Source organism: Sardina pilchardus, chromosome 12 (assembly GCF_963854185.1).
Source record: "Sardina pilchardus chromosome 12, fSarPil1.1, whole genome shotgun sequence".
NCBI classification, from domain to species: domain Eukaryota; kingdom Metazoa; phylum Chordata; class Actinopteri; order Clupeiformes; family Clupeidae; genus Sardina; species Sardina pilchardus.
This window is the reverse complement of record NC_085005.1, coordinates 9,141,156-9,160,745: the sequence shown is the minus strand read 5'-3', so window position 1 is coordinate 9,160,745 and position 19,590 is coordinate 9,141,156. Positions and strand designations below refer to the sequence as shown.

At 49.9% G+C, this 19,590-nt stretch overlaps 1 protein-coding gene across 7 annotated transcripts in view; it reads right to left on the bottom strand.

Moving 5' to 3' along the window:
* afdna (afadin, adherens junction formation factor a) overlaps positions 1 to 16,083 on the bottom strand; it is a 125,644-nt gene extending 109,561 nt beyond the window's left edge. For all 7 annotated transcript variants that reach the window (XM_062551558.1, XM_062551563.1, XM_062551564.1 and 4 more), the window contains exon 1: positions 15,801 to 16,083. In XM_062551558.1, coding sequence (XP_062407542.1) covers positions 15,801 to 15,899 — 99 coding nt within the window. In that variant the 5' untranslated portion in view covers positions 15,900 to 16,083. The remainder of the gene's footprint in view (positions 1 to 15,800) is intronic.
* Positions 16,084 to 19,590: the final 3,507 nt, after the last annotated feature.

Below are 19,590 nucleotides of genomic sequence, written 5' to 3'. Positions count from 1 at the left end.
ACTGTCAGATTCCACCTGCATGAGACAGGCCTGGGGCGTGTTCACATGTGTGGATACACACACACACACACAAACACACACACTCAACATGCTCAGTCACACAGCTTAACACACGATAGAGGAGGGGTCTGCTTAAACACTGAGATTCCAGGGCCGTGTGGTCATCTCCCACTCTCCCTGCTGTTCCGGTTAAAGGGAGCCTCCCACGTGTCTGAGGGGTGTGTGTGTGTGTGTGTGTGTGTGTGTGTGTGTGTGTGTGTGTGTGTGGTGGGGAAAGAGAAGTAAGAGCCCGCAGAGAGAGTCACCTTACAGAATGATTATTTACAGAGCCTGACCTCAGTGATGGACCGCAGGATGGAATGGACAGAATAGGGAGGGAGAGAGGGAGGAGGTGCTGATGGGGAGGTGAGCAAAGAGAGAGCGAGAGAGCGAGAGAGCGAGAGAGCGAGAGAGCGAGAGAGAGAATGACAGACAGGAAGGCAAAGGGATTAGAGAGAACGAAGAAAGGGAACGGAGACACAGAGAAAGTGCAAGGTGGTGACATCACACAACAATTCCAGTCATCTATAGCACATCTATCACTCTGTGTGTGAGTGTGAGTGTGTGTGTGTGTGTGTGTGTGTGTGTGTGTGTGCACGGTACAACACAATCCACTAAATCAATCCTCAGATGAATGGCCTGTGGAACACAAAGGTGATCCAACCTAATGAGACGCTACAGGAGCTTAGCACCTCTTCAACCACACAACACACACAACACACACACACACACACACACACACACACACACAACAGTGGGAGCAGCCCATGCAGTTCAAGGATGTGTGGCCTAGTCCAACCACTCGCCCCTATATCCATCCATCTACCATCTATCCCATTCCATCTGCATTAACAGCCAGCATCACTACTTATTCATGCCTGCATGTACTGCTCCATCTAAATCTACATGTTATCCCTCTATCACTCCATTCGTCCGTCCATCCATCCTTCATCCCTCCATCCCTTCATCCATCTGTCAGGGAATGGCTGGACCGGCTCCAGCGCTGAGACTGTAACCGTGGTGACAGAGGGCATCCGACTGGGGAAGTGTTTGATAAACGAGGAGCTGAAGGTTACATAGATAACGCTAACACTGGGCTACTCGGCTGCCACCGCAATAGGACTACACAACAGCTGTGCATGCGTGTGTGTGTGTGTGTGTGTGTGTGTGTGTGTGTGTGTGTGTGTTGCTGAATATGTGTACCTCTTGCATAAGCTGATTTACTCCAAGCCTGAGACACACACACACAAAACACTGACACAGTGTCTCATCAGGGTTGGTGGCCGTGTGTGTGTGTGTGTGTGTGTGTGTGTGTGTGTGTGTGTGTGTGTGTCCGCGACAGACACAGTGGGGTCATTAATCAGAGTAAGAAATTGCGCTGCCACTCCTGTAAACCCAGGCATTTAAGTGCCAGCGAGATTTACATGCCCCCTGCATTCAGCAGGCCTGTTTTCCCCTCTCCTCTCGGTCTCTCTGGCCCTGGGCTTGTCCTCTCTCCTTTACTCCACTCGTTTAATGCACTCCCCTCTCTCCTTTCTCCTCTCTTTTAGCCACCCCCCTCTCTCCTTTCCTCCTCTCTTTTACCCCCTCTCCTCCTCTCAGGTGGAAGGCTGAGGTCGCTGAACCCCGCCAGGTGATTGCGACGGTTGTACTTAGCTTCATACTTAACACATTACGCAATCACAACAAGCTTGGAGAATAGGGATCGCACAGGGAGGCTCTCACATACTCACTAACACAACAAAACAAAACACACACACATGCACACAGCGCGATAGGAAAAGGGTAAACGAGTGTGCATTTCTCTCTCACACACACACACACAAACACACACACACACGGAGACAGCTGCAGCTATGCTTCTGGAGGAGCTCTGGCTGCTTGTGTGGCGCTATAGCAACAGCGAGGGCGTGCAGCCCGAGAGCCGGCCGACTGGGTCCAAGAAGCAGCTCCCCTCCTGCCGCGCTCACTCACATTCAGCGTCCACGGGGAGTCAGGAAACACTCCCAAATTCATCCCACCGCCTATCAATCAGCTCAGTGCTCTCGCTCTCTCTCTCTGGAACGCCTCAGCAGACAGTCCCTCTTCTCTCCCTCACACAACACACGCACACTATATACACACACACACACACACACAACACACACACACAGAGAGAGAGAGAGTGAGAGTCAGTGCCAGCTGGGTAGCAGACAGACAAAAGGTGCTTTTCTGACCCGGGCGCCTCACACAAGGCGGCCCTGGACGGCTGGCTAGTGGGGCGCTTCCGTCGGGCGCTAACTCAATAAGAGGCGGCCCTCTCCCTCTCTCTCTTTCCTCTTCCTCTCTCTCTCCCTCTCTCTCTCCTCATGGCACCCCTGACAGCAACGCAGGAATGCCACCGCCGCGCTCTCGCAGCGCCCATCTGTGTGTGTGTGTGTGTGTGTGTGTGTGTGTTGTGTGTGTGTGTGTGTGTGTCCATATGCATGTGTGTGTGCGCGTCTGTGTGTTTCTGTGTGTGTGAGCTGAAGCATGCCAGACAGCAGGTGTGTGTATGGTGTTGTGTTATTATGGTGGTTGTACTAGTTGGAAAGTAACAGAGATGAGTAGGGCTCCAGTTACAAAATAAGGCCACACACACCAAACTGTGACAGGGCTCCAGAACCAGTTTGGGGAATCAATAAGAGTGCTAGCTCGAGTTAGCTCAACTAATAGCTTTACGTAACATGTTTGCTTTGGCACGACTTGCTCCTACAAATCAATGTGATGTGATAGTATGGCAAAACATATGGATTTCTCATGTACCACGTGGTATAAGGAAGTCGCTGTGCGTGTGTGTATCGGTGTCGCTGTGAGTGTGCAAAATGTCCTCTGACTGTTCATACCAACTCAAACCAAGTGTGTGTGTGTGTGTGTGTGTTGTTGTTCATTTAAGATTCTCTCCCCCCCACACACACAGCCATTGCCAGAATGACCCATGTGATTGAGCATTATAGCTACCTGTATCAATGAGGTGTGACATGAGGGAGGGAGGGAGAAAGGGTGAGGCTGCTCGGCATCTAGAACTCTTTAGTCTTTACGCCAAAATAATTTGATGAGGCAATCGTGGACCTATTAGAGTCATGCCAGTGAAGCCTGTTGAACTGCAGGCTTGAGAGAGAGAGAGAGAAGCGGGGGTGAGGGAGAGAAAGAGTATGAGAAAGAGAGAGAGTGCAAGAGAGAGAGAGAGAGATCGAGGGAGAGAGAGAAGTGCTGACAAACGTTCTCCAATTATGGGCGAGCGATGCTGAGCCCCAGGGGAGCAGGCGATTCTCAGTGAAATGGACTGGCCCATCTCTCCCCCCCTCCGCCCCACACATCCCTCAACACGCCACACTCCCCCTGCCTCTGCACCAGTCACCATGGCAACACAACTCTCTCTGTGTGTGTGTGTGTGTGAGACCACAGTGTGTAGTAGGGTAAGGATGATGTGGCCCAGACAAACTTGCTAACTGTTGCACAAGCGCTGACTGGATGGTGGATCACATCAATCAGGAGACGCAGAGAAAGATAAGGATGCAAAATTGCTAAATGTCTTGCTCTGTCTGACACACACACACAAACACACACACACACCTCTCCAGGCCAACAGACAGAGTTAGGAGGTGCTGTGCAAAAGGGAGTAACTCTTAACTCTGTATGGAAACAACTTTGCCAAATATACCTGGGCTGCGTTAATTGGACAATAAACTCACAAACTTATCCTCCTTGACAAACATCAATTAGACTACAAACACACACACGCACACAGTTGTATTTTTAAAAGAAGTGGAGAGGTAGGGAGGCCCCAGAGAGACGTCATAGTGGTTATGACCTCGATGTCAGAAACACACACACACCAAACCACACACACCAAACCACACACACACACACCTCTACATATGGGACACATTCCTGGAGACTGAAGAATGTGTGTGTGCATGTGTGTGTTTGTTGTTAGGGTGGCTTAACATCATGAATCCAGCCTGTAACCACCCACCAGGGCACATATGAGCATATGTGTGCACGCACGCACGCACGCACGCACGCACGCACGCACGCACGCACGCACGCACGCACGCACGCACGCACGCACGCACGCACGCACGCACGCACGCACGCACGCACGCACGCACGCACGCACGCACGCACGCACGCACGCACGCACGCACGCACGCACGCACGCACGCACGCACGCACGCACGCACGCACGCACGCACGCACGCACGCACGCACGCACGCACGCACGCACGCACGCACGCACGCACGCACGCACGCACGCACGCACGCACGCACGCACGCACGCACGCACGCACGCACGCACGCACGCACGCACGCACGCACGCACGCACGCACGCACGCACGCACGCACGCACGCACGCACGCACGCACACACACACACACACACACACACACACACACACACACACACACACACACACACACACACACACACACACACACACACGAGACGTCTGAGAGAGACCACATCCTCACGCCTCGGGTCGTACCACCCAGAAAGGGACTGGACCACATGGCTGCAGGCTAAACCACAGTCACACACACACACACACACACACAAACTCTCTGTATTATACATTACCATATAACATCTATTACACATACACCAAAGACATTTCCATACTTAAAAAGAGACCAAACAAAGCAAAACAATTCAAATGTCGGCCATGTCACAGGACACGACACACGACACTGACCCGCTGAACACGAGGAGAGGACGCAGGCTGGGAGTGGCCCACAAACACAGACCCAACAGAAAGAGTGACCTGTGATCTTGAACAGCTTCAACAAAGTGGAAGGAGCGAGCTAGGAAAACAGAACAGGACGAGAGAACTGGGGAACACATCTGGGTCTGGGAGAGAAAGGGGGGGGGGGGGCTTTGGGTGGACTAGCGCTCATGAGGAAGGCATGTTGTGGAGGGCAGGGTGGGGAGCGACCCAACAACACATGTAGCCCACCTCCCCACCCCTAATCTCACACACACACACACATACACACTATATGCACAGAGAATGCACACCTCCGCAGGATGGCCGCAGGAAGTCCAAACACACGGACAGACACAAACACACAGAGGGCCTGTCTGCTTCTGATAATAATGTTTCTCTTAGGCCGAGGTGTTCCCCAGGTCTGACATACACAGACACCGTCGTGTATGCACACACACACACACACAGGCTCTGTAGATCAGAGCTGACATGGGGAGTTCTGCCAAAACATGCTTTGCTTTATCAGGTGCAGAGGCCCCAGAAGGGGAGGGGAGGGGAGGGGAGGACAAAAAAAGCAATAAAGAAAAGGGAAAAAAGACAAGCACAAGACCGATAGGAAGGAGAGGGGAAGGGAGGAGAGGGGAGGGGGGGGGGGGTGAATGTTTCTGGTTTGACACGGCGGGGCGAGGCTTCACTCCCTAGGCAGAAATCCCCCTCCGCTTCAGCCAGAGGAACACACGTTACGCCCAGTCCCACACGTTAACTTCGAACGCATGCACACACACACACACACGCACACGCACACAGTTCCAAATCACACTGCTAAAGACGTCCCTCTCCCACCTATCCTCGAGTTGGGTGTAGTTGTACAGCTCAGGCAGGCAGACGCAGACAGGTCTCACACACATACACACACACACACACACACACAGTGAGGTCTTTCCATTGTGGGCAGTGGACACAGGCTCTGTGCGCTCAGTCTGGGCTTTGATTAGAGGGTTGCCAGGCACTGAGGGTAAATTAAGGTGTGGCTCTCCACACAAACACATACAACACACAGAAAGGTCACTGCCAGCGGAAAAAAAGAACATGCTTTGTTTGTGTGCACAGTGTGTATGTGTGTGTGTGTGTGTGTGTGTGTGTGTGTGTGTATGTGTGTGTGTGTGTGTGTGTGAGGGTGGGTGTTTGCAAAGTGTGTGCATAGTGTGTACATAGTGTGTGTGTATAGTGCGTGTGTGTACTGCGTGTAAATGTGAGCATGCATGCATGTACTCTATGTGCAATGTTAATGTCCTACAGTGCTATCACAACAGCAGTGGGGTCGAACCAGCTCACTACTGCAGTGGTGCAGACCGGGCTGAAACTGGCAGTCAACTGTGGGGGAGGGAGCTGATGAGTGAGTGTGTGTGAGCGTGAGTGGGTGACTGTGTGTGTGTGTGTGTGTGTGTGTGTGTGTGTGCTGCTGACCCATCCGTCATCTCTACCGCTCTCCAGGATTTGGCCTTTATCGGGCTTCGAGGGCTGGCCGGGGCTGGCCTCTCCTCTCCCCTCTCATCCCCGGGCCCCTGGGAGCGTGTGTGTGTGTGTGTGTGTGTGTGTGTGTGTGAGAGAGAGAGCCAGAGTGAAGGTCTTTTCCGCTGAGCCCGCGCTCTCATTCCACTGTTATCTACAGTCACTGACCAACAGGGCCCCCAGCACTCCGGCCCTTCCCCCAACACACACACACACACACACGATGGCCAGCCGTGCTTTATCTGCTCTGGCCAACACAAACAAGTTGGCCTCTGCTGTGGTCAGAAACGACAACCCCTCCCCCCCTCTCTCTCTCCTGATCTGCCACTCTTCCTGTGTGGATGAGCAGAGGGGGCCGGGGGGGGGGTGGGGGGGTGGGGGGGTGTCCGGCCGCAGGGCCAGAGGGGTCCTGCAGCAGCCGTTTCCACCCAGGGCTCGGCCCCTCACGGCAGGCTGGGGGAAGCCGGAGGGGAGCCTGCAGGCTGGTCGCTAGCCGCTCACTTCCACGCCTCTCTCTGTGAGCCTCCTCAAGCATGGATGTATGGATGTGTGTGTGTGTGTGTGTGTGTGTGTGTGGGGGGGGGTGGTGCGATGACACCAGCCATGCTGCCGCTTGCCAACAAGCTCTCAGCCGGACCAATACATCGCTCTCCTTCTCAATCTGTTAAACACTCACTCTCTCTCTCTCTCTCCATCTCCCTCTTCCCTTTCTCTTCTTCCCTCTCCACCAGTGTCCCTCGTTCTCTCTCTGGCCTCCGTTTATGTTCTGTCTCTGATGGGGACGTGCGCTGTGCTCTGCTTTGTCTCAGGAAGCCATTTTTTAAACACGTGCCACTGGAATATGTTAATCGGCGCGGCCATTCTTAACGGCCGGGCTGATTTCTGGCACACCTCGACGGAGCGGAGAGGAGCGGAGGCCACCGTCGCGGCGAGAGGGGACAGAGAATTTTTTTACGAGCCTGCGGCGTCAGTGCCCAGCGATTCCGCACGGTGATGCAACATTCTAGAGCTCGGAGATGATGATGAGCAGAGAAAAACACACACACACACACACACGCGCACACAGTGTTTATGACAAAAACAAACATACATTCTCTCCAAGGGCCTCCTTTGCATAAAGCATCTTTGTGTGTGTGTGTGTGGTCTTTGTTCATATATCTACACTAATGAGAGCTCCGCTCACACACAGCAGCTTGCAACAGACACACACTGATGGGAGTGCAGGAGATAAGGGGACCGACAGACAGAGAGCAAAGCCTACAGACAGAGAGCAAAGCCAACAGACAGAATAAGGGAGCGAGACAGAATGCAGTAGAGCGAAAGCATGGGATAGAGACCTCTCTCTCTCTCTCTCCTTTTTCTCTCTCCCTCGCTCTCTGTCCTCTCTCTGGCCCCTCACACACAGGAGCCCTAATCTTTCCATCCTGCTTTGTTTTTCTAATCATGTGAGCGAGGAAAAAAGCCCAAAAAAAGGATTACAGCCTCTCTCTCTCTCTCTCTCTCTCTCTCTTTCCCTCTCTCACTCCACCGGTCCTCATAATGACCATGACTTCTCACCCTCTTTCCCCCCCTTCCCTTGCTGAGTGAACATACTTCTCTCTCCAGCATGCACACACACCCACACACACAGACAGACACACACAGACACACACACAGACACACACACAGACACACACACACACAGACACACACACAGACACACACACACACAGACACACACACAGACACACACACATCCCAACCCAACCACACTCTGGCATGCTGCACACAACTATGTGCTGACGAGCCAGCCAACACCATCCGGGGTGTATCAAAAGAGGAGCACACTGACGCCAACACCAATATAAAGCTAAATAAATTCAAATGCAAAGCCATGACAGCATATTCCCCCTTAGGACCCACTGCAGCATGTCAAGTATCTGCACAGTATGAGGAGAACCGAGCCTAGTGACGCCGCCTATACTACTAACTAAGCACTTATTTTTGCGCTGAATGAGGTTGATGCTTTGTCTGTCCGGATACACAAACAGTTGAGCCTTGAGACCAAATTCTTCGCTCCCAATTCGGGGCAACATTCCTGCGCTTCTGTCTGGAGTAAACAAAGGCTGCATTCTGGAGCCTGCCCGAGACTGGCAATGGCCTTCAGGCCTTCCTTCCCCAGAGGACTTGCTGCTGAAGCGACACGCACGCAGACGCCTTGCCCTGCAGATCCTTCACTCACACACTGGCAGAGGCGCTTTCTCTCCTCTCCTCTCTTCTCTTTCTTCTCTCTCTCTCTCCCTCCCTCCCACACTCTGTGGTTTTGAATTCATCTCACTGTACATGGAGCCAGCAGAGCAAAAACAAACAAACATAAGTACATAAGCTTCTCATTTGGAGATGTGACACTCACACACACACACACACACACACACACCACACACACACACACACACACAGTCTCCTAATGGATGGCGGAATGCTGTCATGATGGGGCGTGTCGTGTGTAGGTAACGGCCCGTGTTGGTTTTCCGGTAACCCAAGCAGGGTGGGCGGGTGAGCGGTTCGGATCGGAGTCGGGTTGCCCGTTTCAGGAGAGGCAACACGAGCGGAGAGCGATCGCTGCTGCAACACGACACCCACCCACACCACCCGATCCTCCACCTCCATCCCATTCACGCTGCTGCTCACTCAAGGCATCCAAATAGCCTGCGCTTCTTCAGCAGAGTGAATGAGCGAGCGAGTGAGTGTGTCTTTGGGGTTTGTTTGGTTGAACAAAGTGTGTGTGTGTGTGTGTGTGTGTGTGTCCAGTGAGGTGTATAAGGGGTTGTATGAATGGCAGTGAATGGGAGAGTAAAAGAGTAAACAAGTGACCAGTAAGGGAGGCATCAGTGCTTTTAAAAGCAACCGTAGCGCACGCTAGCAACAGGAGAGAAAGAGGAGGAGGAGGAGGAGGAGGAGGGAGGAGGAGGGGGGTGAAGACGCGAGTGTGCACCCTGCTGTGTCGTCTCCTCTCCCTCATCCTACTTGAGGTCGCACGGGTGACGGCACGCACGGGGCCTAGCTGCACACCACGTGACCCCGCCCCCCCCACCCTCGTCGCTGTGGCAACAGCCAATAAGAGTGCTGGAACGGGCTGCAGGGGCCCAGCATGGAGGAGAGGGGGCAGTGGAGTGACGGACAGGGCCTCCCGCCAGATTAATGGGGTCTGACAGGCCAAGCACCCCCCCCCCCCACCTCATCCCAATGGCCCCCCCCCATCTCTCCCTCTGACTGTCTCCCTCCCTCGCTCTCTCTCTCTAGCTACAATGCAGCCCCTGTGTGCAAGCGATGCATCACAAAAGCAACAGCAAGGGAGAGATGGAGAAAGAGAAATAAGCACCGACAGAGACTTATCTCTTTCTTACACGCGCATACACACACACACACACACACACACACACACACACACACACACACACACGACAGTGTGTCTTGAAGTTCCCACAAATAACATCTGAGCTATTCATTTACCCATACAAACAATCTCTTCCGGATTATAAATATCGCCCCAAAGGTCATTTCGACCCTGGACAGTCACCGAACCCCACACTTCATTAGGACCCAGCCAACGTGCAAATGAGCAGGAGAGAGGACAGGGTGCGAGCCGGGCGGTGTGTTTGTCAGGAGACAGGGAGCAGACGGCTAGCGTCTCTCTGTGACGAGGAGGCCACACACATACGCTACGAAGAGACCAAGGCAAAGTCAAAGCCAACCACTAGAAAACACAAAATACCCTTCAGTCGCAGCTACTGAGGAAGACGAGGAGAAGAAGGCGACCGAGAAGTGGGAGAGGAAGAAGAAGAAGAAGGTGACCAGGAGCGGAGAGGAGAGGAGAGCTGAAAAAGGACTTTCTCCCACGTCTGACCACACGCTGCTGCTTCCTCTGCAGGCTCCAGAATAAGCGCCGCTGCGGTCACTCTCCTCACCAGCGCTCGGGAGAGCGGACAGGCCTGGGCCGTGGCCGAGCCCTTGACACACTCACATCACATGTAACCCTGTGTGAGCGAGGAGGAGGAGGAGGATGATGATGATGATGATGACGACGACTGACGGAGGCCAAAAGCGGGTGATCTCAGTCGGGCGGCCACAGATTAGGGCTCTGGGCGTGAGAAGCACCCGAAAATAATTGCGGTTCTCGCAGGACGTAGGGGGTAGGAACCTCAACTATGTTGCTGCAGGGCGCAGGGCACAATTACAGCGTACCATGAGCAGACATGTCAGGCCCGACCGGAGTGTGTGTGTGTGTGTGAGTGTGTGTGTGTGTCTCAAGGAAAATATATTTAGAACAAGGAAAACCATCACCATGGAGATGGAGAGTTTTGAGCCTGCAATGTGCACCACACAAACAACACACACACACACACACACACACACACACACACAGAGAGAGAGAGCACAGAAGTGACATCCTCATCACATATACCTCAGAGGCAATGGCATCTCTAGGGGAGGCCAGGCTGCCAGGGCTGTGCCTGCTGTCCAGACACCAGACACAAGCGACCTATTCTCCATATCTGGCCACCTGGCTGGTCTCTTTTCAGGCTACAGATATGTCCAAGGGCTCTACAGACCCTGTGGAGAGAGATGCACGGAAAATTGGCCGCGTCTTGACTTCCTGGTCAACTAATTGCAATCATCGCACAGCACAGGACACCTTTGGAAAGTCTGGACAACTCTGCAACGCTCGTTACTCTGAAGGAAGTGGTCAGTCCTCAGCGCACATCTGCCTATGGCAAAGACGGCGCACGACGCAAGACGTGATTGTCGTGCAGTCCCAGTTGTCGGGAGACACGCGACAGCCCGCCGCGTTCTCGAAGCGGTCCTCGTCACGTGCGCAGGGTGGGACGCAGTCGCCGGACTGCACCAGGCCTATGAGGCACGCTCGCCGCTCAGCCACATACCAGGGAGTCCCGGAACTCCACAGTGGGAGAGGAGCACGGCAGGGGGGCAGAAAGGCAGGCAGGCAGGCAGACGGGCATCTCATATCCCCAGCCTCCACCCTGAGGAATTTACTGCAGGTCCTAGCCGTGGCTATAATGGGCCGTCACATTCCGTATGCGGATCAACATGGCAGGCGTACAGTGTCCTGATGCTAGGGGATTGGGTCTAGGGGAGGGTTTGAGAGACACTGCTGAAGAAGAATGCAGGCAACCCCCCACAACACCCACCACCTCGTGCATCAAGGGTGCTTCTCTGCTTCTAGATTTCCAAAAATAAAAATAGGAATATGTGTGGCTGAAAAAGTTGCACACAAGAGTAATAATAGCCTACTTCTCATGAAACTGCAAAAGGGAGGAAAGGAGGTGGAGAGAGAGAGAGAGAGAGAGAGCGAGAGAGAGAGAGAAGCACACTGCAGATTCCTGAGGAAGTTGAATACTTTGTGTTGGTCTGGTCATATCCTGTGATAGGGGAAGAGGGGGAACAAAACTAACTGGCCTGAATACTGAGGCACAATTGATATTGCGCACAATGACCGTATAATAAACAATTCTGACAGACAAGAATCTGCAAATCAGCATGAAAAATTCAGCCCAACCTGACTGCAATGAGATGGGAATGGGATAGTGCCTGCGCTTTGAACTTCTTGTTATTCTGGTCAAGTGCTTGATAGCTGCAGACAGAGTCTCTCCGGCTCCACTAATAAAAACTCAACTCCAGAGACATTTTTACATCTTTATCAAAACATGACCACACACTCTTCCCTTCCAGCAGACAGGCAAAACACACACTCGCACCACACACACACACACACACAGGCGTGCTTAACCAAACAGAAAACCTCACTCTGAAACTGTGGGTTATTAAGGCACACAAACAGCACAGCATACCTCACACTTTGTGTGCCTACAGTAAGTCCTCGGACAACATTCCCCCCCTTGAGCCTCCGAGGGAAGAAACTGCTTAAAGTTAGACATTCCTTCCTGTCCATAAACGTACGCAAACACCTACTTCTCTTCCCCTATGTTGCTCTCGTGCCTGACAGGCATGTTGCAACACAGAAGTGAGCAGAGCTTCACCGAGCTTCACTGTAGCAATGCAACCAATTCACACTCAGGTCTTTGTTGAGCTATTTACAGCCTCAGGCAACACAGTGCAACCCAATACCTGGTCAAACTAACGTTACATTAGAGGGAAACAAAAGACTCTTTTGCATATCAATTGTGAACACAATAGACCTAAGTCTACTGCTGTCGAGATAAGACTACCTACATTTTGAAACCCAATCAATAACAATGTTGATTGTGAGACAAATGAAGCCATTTAAGTTGCAAATACACGTCAGGCCAACAAGCATGGAGTCATTTAGGACCGTAAAGGTCAGGTGAAAACAGGTTGTGATTTAGTGGCGCATATTCAGGCCGCGGAGCTGCGGAGAGGAAGCCACCTGCGTTCTGGAACGCTTTCCTTCGCGTCTGCTCCGGCTTCACCTGACCCCTCGCGCCCGCACATGCCCAGAGGACCCCCCGTCACCACCGGAGGCCGGAAAACCGCCAGAGGGGGGAGAAGCACCAGCAGCAGCCTGCGTTTGTTTTCATTTCCAACCTCACGTGGCCAACGAGCAACTCGGCAAACGGCCGACCAGCCAACAGACCAAACCACAGCCAACAGGGGGGGAGGGAGGGGGTGTCAGAGGGGAGGCTCAGTTCGAAACTTCAGATGTGGAGAGTGATGTGGTTGCTTATTGAATAAAAGGATATTGTGTTGTATGGATGTATGAACATCACTTACATTCATTACAAATTACAGAAAAAAGAACAGAACGCCTACACAAAATACAAGCAACTCTTCAGCAAACATTGACTCTTTCATGCTCAAAAACACATACTGTACACTTCAAAACAAACCACCATTTGCAGTCACCACAGTAAAGGCACATTCCATGGTGGCTGCAGTACATCACTGAGCACTTCAACGTATCACTTCAACCATTTTATTTCATTCTCAGGTCTGGGTACAGTCTGTTCACACAGCAAAACATTCTTTCTGAAGAGAAACCACTGAAGAATGAAACTTTTATCTTACGGATGGCTGTCATTTTGTCCTGAAACCTAAATTCTAACACAACAGTTTGGAACAGCAATTCTTTCTTCTTTCAACTTCCCTGAAACTTTCAGTTCTGAAAGCATGGACTTCTTAAGGAGAGAGAAAGCGTGAGAGTGAGAAAGCGAGAGAGAGAGAGAGAGAGAGAAAGATGGAGGGGAGAGAGGGAGGACACCGCACTACATTCAGAGCTGTCACAGCTCCTGTCTACCAACCCTTTGCCTGCTCCCCCTAATGAAGATCAATAGTGAATTGGAAAGAAAAATGCTGCTGGGCCGGTTTTAGAGCCTTTAAATCTGAGCTATTTGGCCAAATTTTTGCCGACCTATAAAGTCAGCAGTTGGAGCCGGCCGTTGTGGCTTCAACGATCATTACAACCACTGATGCAACAGTAACAAATATGGCGGCATCAGACAGAAATGCCATTTAGCTGACACATCATTCCAGCACACAGCCTTGCACAGACACACACCTTCTCGAGGTCTTTTAAGGCATCTATTAGGCATCCATGTAACTGTATCTTTTGGAAAATACGCTGAACGAACATGAACAATTTCAAAATGCATTTAGTGATAAACACACCGGCAAATGCAATGCATTAGCAGAGGATGATACCCTTACATTAGTTCAGTTCATCAGTTTAGGATACTCAAGATTCGGTGTATTCTTGTCCTGGAAGCCTCATAATGAACTTATTTACAGGTCACTCTCACAGCTGAACAAACACATCAAAAAGTTCCTTTGCATCTAAGTGTCTGTGGCTTTCTATCAAACTAAAACACAAGGCAAGCACAAGTCACCATTCAAGTGAATGATTGCGTAAACACATGGAGTACGCCTATGACGACAGCTGATCCAAACTGACAAACATAGTGCTATTGCATCTGTGGAGCACACATATCTAAAATAAATTCTGCAAACTGAGTCAGAGATTCTTGTGAGATTGTGTGTTAAATGATCTAGGAAGCGATTTGAAATCTATAGGGAAAAGGCAAACAGCGTTGGCTTGCTAGGAATTACTTGCCATTAAATCAAGCGTTGTCATGGCGTCTGTCGTGGCGTATCAATCAGTTCAAAGACCCCAGCCCCTCCCAACCCCCAACCTTGCGCGCCTAAATCAAACTTAGGTGCTGAAGTAACCATCACAAAGATTTTGTAAATGGTGGCAGACTTCGCCGCGAAATATTCTTACCCCTACACTCATCAAGTACCAAGCCAGTCCTGTTAATGCAAATTAACGTTGCATATGCACACAGATTTAGGGAGAATGTATTACTGTTTCGAGATCTGTGCACAGCTATTAGTCAGCAAATCTTGTTAAACTTCTAAGTGAGTAATGCATTTCATTGGGCTTCTTGAAATTGAGTCTGTTTTTCACTGTCAGTTGGCGGAAGGGCTAGGCTGGGCTGTGTTATCAATGAAATAGCGAAGAAACCACTGCAAAACACACAGCAAGTTTTATTACTTTTAAGCCGTGCTAAAATAACCACATTAAATCAGGGGTAGACTTTTGATTTCAACACTGACTACTAGAATGCATGACACATAGGTATATCACGTATCACAGCCACTGCGAGATTAAATGGTAGGTTTCATGAATCCGCGGGTAAGCTACCTCTTATCTGACTTGACATGAATTGAATGGAATGGATAACTATCCTACTAACCAAACTAGCTAGCAGACTTAGCTCTGATGGCTAGGTTAACGTTAGCGGGCTAACGTTAAATCACCGTGACTGACCAACATCGCCATAACGACGGCTATCTTTAACAAGCGCAGACGACCGTAACATTGACATCCATAAAACACATTCAAACAGAACAGTCCACTGTATGACAGGCAATTTTCCGTGTGTTAGTTGGGAACGTTGAATGTTGCTCTGAACAGTGCTGCTGACACCAGTGTGTCTCCCACATCGTCTGAGTATAAATATATGAACGGCAGCTAGCTAATATAGCAATAGTTGGCTAATGTTAGCCACTAGCGCCCCATCGGGATTTACGGCGGCTTTGTAGCTAACCATCTATTCTTCATCGCAAACGGTAACGTTACAGCATGCACTTGCCAGAGCTAAAGGGTAGAGAGGTAGGAGGCTTGGTATCTAACGTGAACAGAATGACTCCATTGCAGCCATTATCCGCTAGATGGTTGCCAACGAGCATAATAACATTGGATGGGAAAAAATGATAGTAGGGTGGATAATGCGATATCGCCACCTGTTCTTGGCTAGATAAATTATCACTATTCCCATTATTAATACAATACGTTTAGTTTTCTAACTCAACGGTGCTCCACAGGTAAATGTTTATTCCCTTCTTAGCTCAGAGACAAACGCTTAGCTACAATTCACATTCAGTGTTGAGCAGGAGAATTATCCTCTTTGCAGATCATTTCAACCGGGATTTCATGGTCATCCCAATGGGTGCGGCCTGTGCTCCTGATAAGGTCCACGGACTCACCTCCGTTGGCTGACTGATCTCGAACAGGTCGAGCCGGTTGGCGTTCCAGTGGTTAATGATGTCGGCGAGTTTTCGCCGTTCCTCTTCCCTGCTCCCCATTCTCAATCCTGAATGATACTCTCAAACAGGAGAAAATCCTTTTGTCCCAGATAAAGGTGTCTTATCCGACAACTTCACGATTAAAAAAAACGAAAACACCCGGTATAAGAACAGAAACAGCGGGTTGAGTAGCCTGCGTGTGTTGTAGTCGCCGGTTGCACCTCTCTCCAACCGCTCCTTCTGTTTCCGCGTTTTCTCGTTTCTGTTATCGCTCCTCGCCGGGAAGCACTGACTGGATCAGTGCGCGTTCACGTACCCTTTTACGATTCAACGTGCTCACGCACGATGATGTATGTCTTTCCCTTTGGACAGTGTAACAAATGAAAGGCTGACACGATTTCCATTGGATTTCATATCAAGAACGATTGCGTTTTGTATTTTTTTTTGTTTTTGTTTAGAATAATGCAGACAACTGCAAGGTGACGGGACATTTACTGTACTAGTGTGTTGCATTGTGTTTTTCTGGGTGGAGGCTTTTTTCGATCAGGTTTTGAACCTCAGCTAAAGAATTTCAATTTTGGAGTTTTGGAAACGGCTGCGTCGCAGTTGAAAATCTTTATTTTGAATTTTGGGCCCATGTTCGATGGAGGATGCATAAAATGGTGGTCTTTCAAATGAGATTGCAGAAAAAAATGCAGACATTCTTCATAGGCTTTCATTTTCTCCCACTCACAAGCAGCAATGTTAACTTATATTTTACTCTCTCCTCTAAAGTATCTCTAATTATGCACAGACTATTTGATTTGGGATACACTTCAGATTCATCATCCCTCTGAGATGAACAGTTAATACATTAAGACATAGCCTACCCAGAACCTAATAAAATAGGCCCTACGTGTATGAGTGCAGCAGAATTCATTCCTTTGTTGGCGAGAAATTGCAAATTGTGCTGTGCTCACTGAAGAGCATGGTACCAAGAGGCGAGTCAAAGTCACGGAGCATCGTGCCTGCTCCGGCAACCCCAGCTGTGCACAGCTGTGAAGCAATGCAATGAGGCATGAGACTCAAACACCAAATTTCTTACATCAGATTTGTGTCCACATTTTAACACCCTAGTCAAATAGAACAGCCAGCCTTCAACCAGAGTTGAGCAGGCCATTCAAATGTCTGCCATTTCACAACGACATATAAGCCATGTACTTGTATTGTTCCATGCTATGAGTTGTCGAAATCACTGCATGGTAAGCTTCTTGGCACAGGAATGCTAAATACTCCCTGGAGGCCTATCCGTCGCCTACATTCTCCATATGCTGCAGGAAGTCAGCATTACTTTATTTAACATCATCATGACAAACAGTGATGGAAGCGGTCATGGTTAATTTAGCATTATGAGGGATGGAAGGGCGCCAGACGGATCCTGGACAAGGAGGGTGCGCTCGATTCCCCTGCGCCCTGCTCAAGTTCCCATTTTGAGCTTAGTAGCCTACATTCCCCTGACCCACTAAATGTAGTATGTTTGTCCAGACAACATGGGTCCAGAAGGTTACCTGCTGTTGCTGTTGGTGTGTTTTTTTCTTCATAACCCGTTATCCCAGATGTATGTGTTGTGACGTAGAGAATGTGGCATACACCTTAGATGTCAGGGATTTTTAGAGTGAGGATGCTCTTGGTAAATGCCTTCTGTCCCCAGTGTGAAAGGCTCACAGACCTTCTGAATTCCACATTTGACAGCCCAGTCAACCTCACTGCTGTAGCAATACACAACAGCAATAGACCTATTGACCTATTTTCCTCCAAAACATGCTGAAACATCAACTGCCAGGTTCATTCTACATTTCAGTCATACACATACTCCTGAGACCAGGAATTAGTGCACAGGCTAAGATCACAAGGTATGATAACAACAAAGGTGGAACCTTCTGCTTGACACAAGTGCATATGCCAGAGCACACACACACAGTTAGTTGCCCTAACTGAAGTCTGAACTCAAGTGTTCCAAAGTCACCTCGAATTTGACATGTCTTACAGATATGTTTCGGAAAAGGCGGTGTGTGTGTGTGGGTGTGGGTGTGGGTGTGGGTGTGGGTGTGGGTGTGTGTGTGTGTGTGTGTGTGTGTGTGTGTGTGTGTGTGTGTGTGTGTGTGTGTGTGTGTATCAGGCTACATCCCATACCACTGAAACAGAGAAGAGGAGCGCCAAGGTGAGTCAGCGCAGTGGGCCACACATTCATCAGAGGGGCATGTTATTTATGTGGACTGTCCGTCCCAGGAGACCACCAGTGCAACACCCCCAGCCATCAATCCTGCTCCCCGTCTCACCGCGCCGGCCGGCCCAACTGGAACTGACCCAGCCGAGGTGTCCAGTCAGAGCCATATAAATATTAGTAGTGGCAGGCGGTGGATTTGATGATTAAAATGGCAGGCTCGGACATGCATGGTGATGATGAATCCTGAGCTGCACAGGTTATTTCTCGACCGCAAGGTTATTGGACCAGCTGATGCCCCTCAGATTTCACCTCGAGGAACACAATCAAAGAGGGTGACACGTTAAAATTAGAGATGAACATTTCACCATGACCTTCCGATAAAAAGCTAGCATTTGACTTATAAAACCCAGAAAGGAATCCCATCAGAACATGGTCAAATGCTTGGTCTGTAAATGAACCAACTGATGCAAACCAGATGCAGTTCTGTTTTAAACCGTTTAAAAACACTATTGATGTATACCTAGGTTAGAGTTTCATATGAACTATATTTTTAGACAGAAAATGGCTTGATCAAACTTGATGACATGGTAGCATACTCTTGATCATTTCAATCTATGTATAATGTAGTAATTTAGGGAAAAGAAAAAGAAACACAAGCTGATCACTGCATCAGTGGTTGGGTTTAACCACCACGGTTCATTATTCATTGCCACATAGTGTGCACTGTATTGTGGAATTGCTGAGTTGCAGGTATGTGCAACCAACCCTGTTGGGGGTGTGGGGGGCACACATTGTTAAACACAAACTACATCATATTGAAGAACCTCATAAAGACAGATGAGGGTAAGAAGGAATAAAAAGATGACTGTTCAGCTTTTTCAAAGGCTGCAGTACCAACACACGTGATGGTGCTGCACGCCAACCATCAAAATGAAATCAATGACTCTCGAAGACAAAAAAGAAATATTCTTTTATGAAGAGAGGGTTGTATGAAAAAAAATTAAATACTGCACAAAATTCTGCCTGGGTGGCACAGGACAAGGCATGTATTTTGTTTAAGATCACATTAAAAACCACTTTAAACTCAAGGTAAAATTTGTTGAAGAAACTTAGGGGTTTCTGTTAGTCTTTTTGGCCTCCTATAACTTGGAGTAAAAGAAATGAGGTCGAGGACAGAGAGTTAATCACAGAGTTTAAAGTGCAGATAGCATCGGCAGGAAGAGGAAGAAGCTGAGGTTCTCTGGTAATATGGTTTCCTGCTGTGGTCTAAGCCTTGGCTGCGAGAGAGCTCTGTCATGTTATCTCTGGCTTCCACATGCTCGGCCTCCACCCACTCCCAAGTCAGGCTTCAGCGCCGTGACCCGTGAACCCGTCAGGTGGGCCGCTGAAAACCGCAGCGCCCCAAATCAGCCCCAGACACCACCGCCGCCGCACGCGGCTCAAAGTCGCAGCCCAGTCCTGGAAGGAGCCGAGCGAACAGAGGAAATGAGAGAGGGAAGCGATTCAGTCAAAAACACGGCGAGATATTGAAATATGACTTTGAGG